At 38.9% G+C, this 7,866-nt stretch overlaps 1 protein-coding gene across 1 annotated transcript in view; it reads right to left on the bottom strand.

Annotated features, from left to right (window-relative positions):
• Positions 1 to 271: 271 nt before the first annotated feature.
• Positions 272 to 7,866, bottom strand: part of LOC103509978 (protein amalgam) — a gene marked incomplete at its 5' end in the record, with an annotated part of 41,120 nt that continues 33,525 nt past the window's right edge. Inside the window, 4 exon segments of the mRNA XM_026824160.1 lie at positions 272 to 289; positions 1,944 to 1,978; positions 2,202 to 2,427; positions 5,257 to 5,441. Of these exon segments, the coding sequence (XP_026679961.1) occupies positions 272 to 289; positions 1,944 to 1,978; positions 2,202 to 2,427; positions 5,257 to 5,441 (464 nt within the window).

Genomic DNA, 7,866 nt, shown 5'->3' with positions numbered 1-7,866 from the left:
GAGTGTGATTCAAATAAAACCCTTAAAACATACAAATCACTTAAAATAGTTATGGGTAGTTAAGACTATTTTTACATAGTTATTTCCCTAGACCATAAAAGGAATATTCCTACCAAATTTCAGCTTTCTAGGTGTTGTGGTTCTCGAGATAGAGCGATCAGTGTGTGAAATGTGTAATGTGAATGGATCTTGATTTTATAATATAAGATAGCAGTCTAGGACGTCTATAGGTAGACAATGGACTTTTACGAATGGATTTTAACTGAAAGAACTACAGTTTGAATACTAGCTGCAACATAAAATAATTGAGGCAGAGGGAGATTATTTTTCGTAATACCTATCAAGCAAAGATCAAGGGGGCACGGTTGGTCCAGTGGTAACGCGCTCGCGTCTGAAAAAAACGAAAGCCCTGTTAAAAATTAGTGAGATCCGAGAACTCAAAAGGAAACAGATGAAAAATAAAAGTTAGAGTAAAAAATAATGTAAATAAAAATACTGAAAAATCTAATGGAAATGGTTAAAAACCAAATGGAAAGGTAATATCTCTTAAAAAAGCTAAAACAGACTGTAGACCTAATCATCCGGCAACCTTTGAGAATAATGACCTTGACTTATGACTTCTGACCTTCAACCCTCTCCTTCATCTACCTATAGGTATCTATGTGGGATTAACAGGGAGTAACCCGTGTACAGATCGGAAAAGCTGCAAAGGTATTAATGCTTTCTACGGAAGGTATGTAGGTTGGTATTAAAAAAATATTTTGTAAAGCTTAAGGCCATTATTAAAATGAAACTTTTTTTCATACCTATTTTATTTTCCATTATATTTTTTTTCAAGGCAAAGTTGTGAAACCCTATTAATATATGAGGGAAAAAACTGTGTTGTAAAAATGTAAAAAAAAGTTGCGTTTGATACCTTCAGCGAAGAAAACTTGGCGTTTAGACTATGTGAAACGCCAAGGAGTAACAAAATTATTTTGGAGAAAATTCTCGATATTTTTGAGAGAGGATCTTTCTCAGAAGATTTTGAGAGGATGAACTTCAATATTTTAATTGGTTCTCTCTATCTTATATATTTTAATTGGTTCTCTCTATCTAAATAAGATAGAGAGAACCAATTAAAATATTAGGTGCTTTAAAAAACAACCAACGATTTCATTTTAATTCCGATTTCCTTCCTTTTTGCGTGGCTTGGCGGTTCACCCAACGACCTTTTCCGGGGACCCTAGAGACTGTTTATGCATAAAAAAATAACAACCTCGGTCCTCTGCTATAAATCCTATATTATTCGACACAAAAAGGTTCTAAAGCCACCTCCCCTGTACCTATCCCAATGTGCGAAACCTTTGAAGAAAAGCTTTGATCATTCCCAGGACACATTGGAAATGAAGTGTTGCTCTTTTGAACCGGGCGGACCGGAGTGTTTTACAAGAGGAAAATACCGTGAAAGTAGATTTCTTTTTTTTTTTAACTTTTTCAAATTTTCTATGAACACAAGACTTTTCTGCTGAAACCCAATTTTAATTTTTCTGAGGTGGCCTAATTTTTGAGCTCTCTTGATTGATTATCTAAATTGTTTGCTCATTTATTATTTCAATTTACATTTTTTAGATTTATTATTTCTCGGACACGGATAAGTAAGTAAGTAAGTATTTCAATTAATCCAATGATTTATTAATCCTTGCAAAATTTAATTAATAAGTGAATCAGGCCTGAAGGTCAATATATAATATTGCTAAGAACTTCCGACACAGACTGTACTTAGGTATGGTAAAGTTAAATACAAAAGAATAGAGTTTGCAAGTAGAGAGGGAAAAAAAACCAACTTTTAAATAACTCTCTAGAAAAAGTTAGAAAGTACCTTAAAATTAGAAAAATAAATGTGGGCAGGTGGGCCAATAAATGGTACGTTTTTTAGGTGGGCGAATAAATGGTACACTTACCCTAGAAGGTGCAGGTTTAGTATTAGTAGATGCTCCTGAATCAGAAAAGCAATATCCAGGAGAAAAATACTTGTACACTATAAATTAATATGCGACTAGGTTGTGTTGTTGCTAATTTTCTCTATAGACCTGACAGGCGTACCTGTTAAGTTTACCTGATAGTGGATGGCCGGCCTTACTCTATAACATTTTTACTCATCTATAACTTTGTCATTAATAATTAAAATCTGCTCCTGGCGGAAAATTCCGCCAACTTACCCGAATTAGTTTGGAACTTGAAACTCTCGGACATCTGGTTCCATCCAAACCGGTTCTTGGCCATGACCTTGGCTTCGTATTGGGTCCCGGGTTCGAGTCCCCGAATCAGGTAGGACATTTGTTGCGTGAACTGTTCGGTAGGTGAGTTGGGTACCACCACATCGTTCCAGATATCACTGCGAGCCCATTGGTTGTTCAGGTGAGAGCCGTGGGTGTCGTTGTCTTGCTGCAAGAAAGAGAAGAGAGAAGATAGGGGTTAGTTTTGGTCCGTCAGGTTCAAGGCACGTCTACCCTATAGTCATAAGAAATCGACATCGACTGGAACCTTTATGCTGTGGTGTCCACACATAGTCGACCGGCCGTCGATCGACGATGACTGAATAGTCGTCCAAACTGCATCGGTAATAACTTGAAACATATAGCTTTTCCCTCTCAACCGACTGCCGGTCGACTATGATTGGACACACCTTTATAAAGTAGGAAAAATCGAAAAATATTGTGTGATTGTTTCTAAAAATGATCTACATTTAACAGGATTTAGGAATGCCTCACTGGAAATCAAGAGATTAATAAACATTAAAAGATGTTAAGTGAAAAGTTTTTGTACGAAAAGGTATTTCCAGAAATTCTAAAATGGGAGTTTACCTGTTTACAATTTACAAATTAATGCAATAAGTGTTTAGGACATTCTAGGGTAAGCGTAGGCACTGAAAATATGAGAAAAGTAAAATTTTCAGGCAACTTTTTCCCTCGTAATGCGGAAACCTACCTCACACCCAGGCAAAAAATGCTTCTGCCATCTGAAGTGAAAGTCATTTTCTAAAGCCGAAATTTGTGTAAAACTTTTTCCCTCCGTAGAGAATCATTTGTGTTTCCTTTTGATAGGAGAACATTCCGCTAAAGTGCCTCCAAATGATCAAAATAAGAGAGAGAGAGAGAGAGAGAGAGAGAGAGAGAGAGAGAGAGAGAGAGAGAGAGAGAGAGAGAGAGAGAGAGAGATAGTGTACACTTAGAACTTGGTTAGCTAATTCCCGGAAAACGGTCCTATAAATAGCTTCTCTCTCTCTCTCTCTCTCTCTCTCTCTCTCTCTCTCTCTTTCTCTCTCTCTCTCTCTTTCTCTCTCCCTCTCTTTCCTTTCTTTTCTTTTTTTTTGTCCAGGAAAACTTTCTAATGCAAGAAAATTGGTTTTGGAAAAACTTATTTCAAAATATAGGAAGTTTTTTTTTCCAAAGATAAGATGACTTTGTATAAGGTAGGTAGGTACCCAGGGCAGGTATATACTTAGGAATGTATCTACCTTTACCTACATAACCTAAATAATGTGCAGAGGGAGGTATAATAGGTAGATAAGTAGGTATGTGATTATTTTATGAATATGAAAGTCCGTCTATGTTACCTAGAAGTTTTGTGACCCATTTATTATAGGCCACCCACACCCAACCTAATATTCGTATGTATATGTTAGAATCGTACGTATATTATTCTAATTCTAATTTCAATCCTAGAGCCTAAATAATGATCGAGATAATCGCGTTTAGAGTTTAAATTTACAAGGAGTTAATATTTACCTGGAAATACTGAGAGCTCATTGTCAGGGTCGGCTTGTGCATAGTCTGAAATCAAACAGAACAAGGCAAGTTATTCGTTAGGTAGAGCGCAAAATTTGATTTAATGTACATTAGCTAAGGAGACGTAGCCTTTGAAAAATTCAACATGGAAAACCATACGGGGTAAGTTTCTCTCCTAAACGTGCAAAAATACAAGCAACCTAAACAACTTTCACACCTATCCTGTCTTCCTTCTCTCTTCGATTTCGGGACGATAAGACCATAGCAGTTACAGTTCCCTCTGTCAAACCTCAAAAAAAAACTACATTTTTCTGTATTGGACTGTTCCTGGAACCGTATTATCCCCATCCGTGGCACAAGCTTCCCCATCCGTGGCACAACCTCTGCTTATACGGATGGGTATACCATTTATATGAAAAATGTATGTTATGAGTTTTTTGTCAATCAAATATAAATGGAAACTTGTTAATAATAATTAAAAGCTAAAACCCCACTTTCAGCTTGTTTTACCAAGTGTAAAACTCGATTCCTAGAATAAAATACACCCACATACATTACGAGCACCTTGCAGTAGGTACCTATAGGTACAAGTAGGTATATATTTACCTACTTGGGAAAATGTTTCTCGGAAGAATCTAACGGTGGGAAAAAAATTAAAAGTTCGCAAAGGTGTTGACATTTTTTCTCTCCTTTGAGAGGGAATTTGCATTCCCAAAGAGGGGGAAAAGTTCCTTCTCCGTCTCCACAACAATTTCTTTCCCACATGCCTACATACCTACTCGTATTACCCACACATAAGTACATAAGTATAAGTATTTATAATATTATATTAAATTTATGTACTTAAGAGCAAGTTTTGTAGTAAAATTATGTGAGAGGGAAGTGTTCCGAAAGAGGTACCTGTCAACTGTTTCGGGGAGCTGCCCTAATTCATAATTGTTACGTTAAGAGTTTTAACACGTTAAGTGCCACGGTGTGAATATAAGTAGTAGATTTTTTTTTTTCTGGATAAGATAATTTGGACGATGCCGGTTGTTAGTGTCTTTTTAAAATGTTAGTGTCCTAATGGCTTTTAGCATCAGTGACTTCTTATTCCCATTAATATTTTTGTGATGAGTTCCATTTGTGGAACAATAAAATAACTGATTATTTGGTCCAAAGTAGAGGGCAAAGAACAGTATATCACCTACGTAGTTGATACGGCAAGTTGGTGTGGAATGACAAAGGGTATCTTTTCTGAAAACTTGGGTTTCCCCAAAAAATAAGATCTAGGGGTTCGTGGGATGTGTATCACCTCATACCTTAGGTACTTATAAAAACTTTGTTTTTATTTTGATTTTTGAGAAGCCCTAAAAATGGAAATATTGTTTTAAAAAAAAACAAAAATTAGAAAAATAAATGTGGGCAGGTGGGCCAATAAATGGTACGCTTTTTAGGTGGGCGAATAAATGGTACACTTACCCTAATTAATTATTTTAACCCTTACCCGTCTCGTGGGCCGTTTCGAGTGTTGGTACTGATAGTTAACATTGTCGTTATGTACGGGGACCTTTCTGAATAGGAGTTTGAATTCTTCAATGGACGTGTAACTGTTGACTGCCCAGGAAATGTTGTAGCTGTCCTTGGAACGGCCGTTGGGGTGTGACTTGAAAATGGCCGGATTGGGACGACCTGTGAACATGAGAAGAACGGACAACAAAGGGTTAATACAGTGGGAATTGTTACTTTCTATTTTATTTAGGAAACCTGGACATTTCAAGACAAAAAAAAAAGTCTCAAGGTGTGACCAAACATAGTCGACAGGACGTCGATCCATTCGATCGACGGGCGTCGACTGATGTTTGTGGATACACCTTTACGTCCCGCTATCTATGTAGGTATCTATCAGAATATCCAGAATAAAAATTAGGTATCCGCCTATACATAGCTATTTCAAAGCTAAATGTTGTTCATATCTTAGCTATTCCGCCAATCTTTCCTTCCTTCTTTCTATTTTCTTTCCCGAAACTCCCAGGTTTTTCAGTTTTCATCGAATTCTGGCTCTCTTTCTTTTGAAGTCACATGGAGATAAAAAGCGAGAGTCAAAAATTTGAAAGGATTTTTCCTGAGGTTATTGACCTGACTCTCTCCCCACCTGAAATTCCTGCTTATCTTTCATATTCCTCCTGATTCCTTCAGGAATTTTTCCTCGGCAAACCAATATAAAATGAAAAGATCAGGTTACAGTCTTTCTCTCCCTCATGTGTCTTCCCTATCTCCACCTCCTTCTCCCTTTTCTACTGCTCCTCCTCCTCCTTCCCCTCTCCCTCTTTCTCTTCCTCCTCCACCCCTTCTCCTTGTAAACCCTTCTCTTCCTCCTCCTCCCCCTCCTCTTTATCCCCCTCTACGGCCTCTACTATCTCCTCATATTCTTTCTCCTCTCCCTTTAAATCTTTCTCCTCCTCCTCTTTATCCCGCTCTAGTATCTCCTCATATTCCTTCTCCTCTCCTTTGAAATCTTTCTCCTCCTCCTCCTCCAATTCAATTCAATTCCTCCTCCTCTTTTTTCCCCCCCTCGATTCTCGAATTAATTGATATTTATGATCCGTTTTCCATTATTTTAATTTCATACACGGAACGGAATGGAGGGATGAAAAGGAAGATAGGGTTTGGGATAAAAAATATATTGCTATCACTTTTCTCATTCTCTCCCTTGGTCTCAGATTTTCGCGCAGGGCTGGAAAACCAAGGCCCATACCTATTCCTTTTTTTTTTAGAGGTTTGACAGAGGGAGCTTTAACTGCTAAGGTCTTATCGTCCCAAAATCGAAGAGAGAAGGAAGACAGGATAGGAGAAAGCCAGTCGTTCCGAAAACGAACATTATCCCTTCAGGATAAAATCCGCCCCGGGCGGGAATCTAACCTGCGGCCTAGCGCTTACAAAGCAGACGCACTACCAACTAAGCTAACTAGGCTGGCATTCCTTCTTTTTTATGTTCTTTTCAAATTATTGTTTTTCTAAAAATTGATGGTTAGTTTCCGATTTAATCAAATGGAAAGGTACTGATTATTCTTTATATAAGGGCTCGAAGTCGCTGTATAGCTGCTTCGATTGCAAACTACCAACCTCATCAATCTCATCACATTAACGTCTCGTCTTGTATAACTGTTGAAGTTGTCAAAAGGCTTGGTGATTCTGATAGCGTGGGTTCAATACCGGCCGGGGTAGGTATGGGATTTTGTCCTCAACATTTTTTGAGATTTTAAGCACAAAAACAGCACTACCAGAGGGTAAAAAATTTTCCCTCTCGCTCCACGTCATTAAATTTCCCTCTATTTCTTCCCTTGTCTGTCCCTTATCCCCCCTTTATTACACTAAACCCCCGTCTTTTTCCCTTGCCAACTCCAATTTTAAAATCATTCTCTCCCTTCTTTCTCAACCCCTCCTTTTTTTTCCTTTTTACCTCCCATGTTAAAATCATTCCCTCCCTCTTCTTCATCCCGATCATGAAAATGTTGAGTTTTTTTTTTTTTTTTTTTTTTAAATTATAAACCCGATACCTTATCAACTGCGATTGAGGGGCTTTATGTAAAGAGAACTTCTATATAAGCCCTTTTTTATAGGTACATAAAGCACGGGTTTTGGTTTTGCTCTCAGCGCTTTACATTGATACTACCTAAAGCATCGAGCTGTCCAAAAGCTCTTGTCTCTTTGTACACATGAACCAGTATGTCTACTGGTGTAAAAGGCAAAGATAAAGGTGACCACTTGATTCGTTCAATTCTTGACCCCCTGTCATTTCTTTTCAGATTGGAGCGTGAGGAGAGCCAACGGAGGCTGACCGAAGCCAAGCCGGACATCTACCGGCCCAAGGTCTCCCAAACCCCGCCAGCCCCAGCCACCACGCGCTACGAGCCTCCCCGTGCGCGAGAACCTCCTGCCCCGCTCACGGCCCGCGAGTCCCGGGCGACAGACGCCGCCCCGGCCCCTGGGAAGTATGTCTCCCCCCGTGGCGCTGCCGCTGCTGGCGCGGGACGGGCCTTCGGTTGCGGCTTCGAAGGAACGTCGCTACCGAGAAGGATCCTAGCGTGGGAAGTACTTAAGTTTCCGGCGGGTC

Source organism: Diaphorina citri, unplaced genomic scaffold (genome assembly GCF_000475195.1).
Source record: "Diaphorina citri unplaced genomic scaffold, Diaci psyllid genome assembly version 1.1 scaffold549, whole genome shotgun sequence".
NCBI lineage: Eukaryota > Metazoa > Arthropoda > Insecta > Hemiptera > Psyllidae > Diaphorina > Diaphorina citri.
Note: the sequence above shows the minus strand (reverse complement) of the source record. Positions and strands in the feature narration are given on the sequence as shown.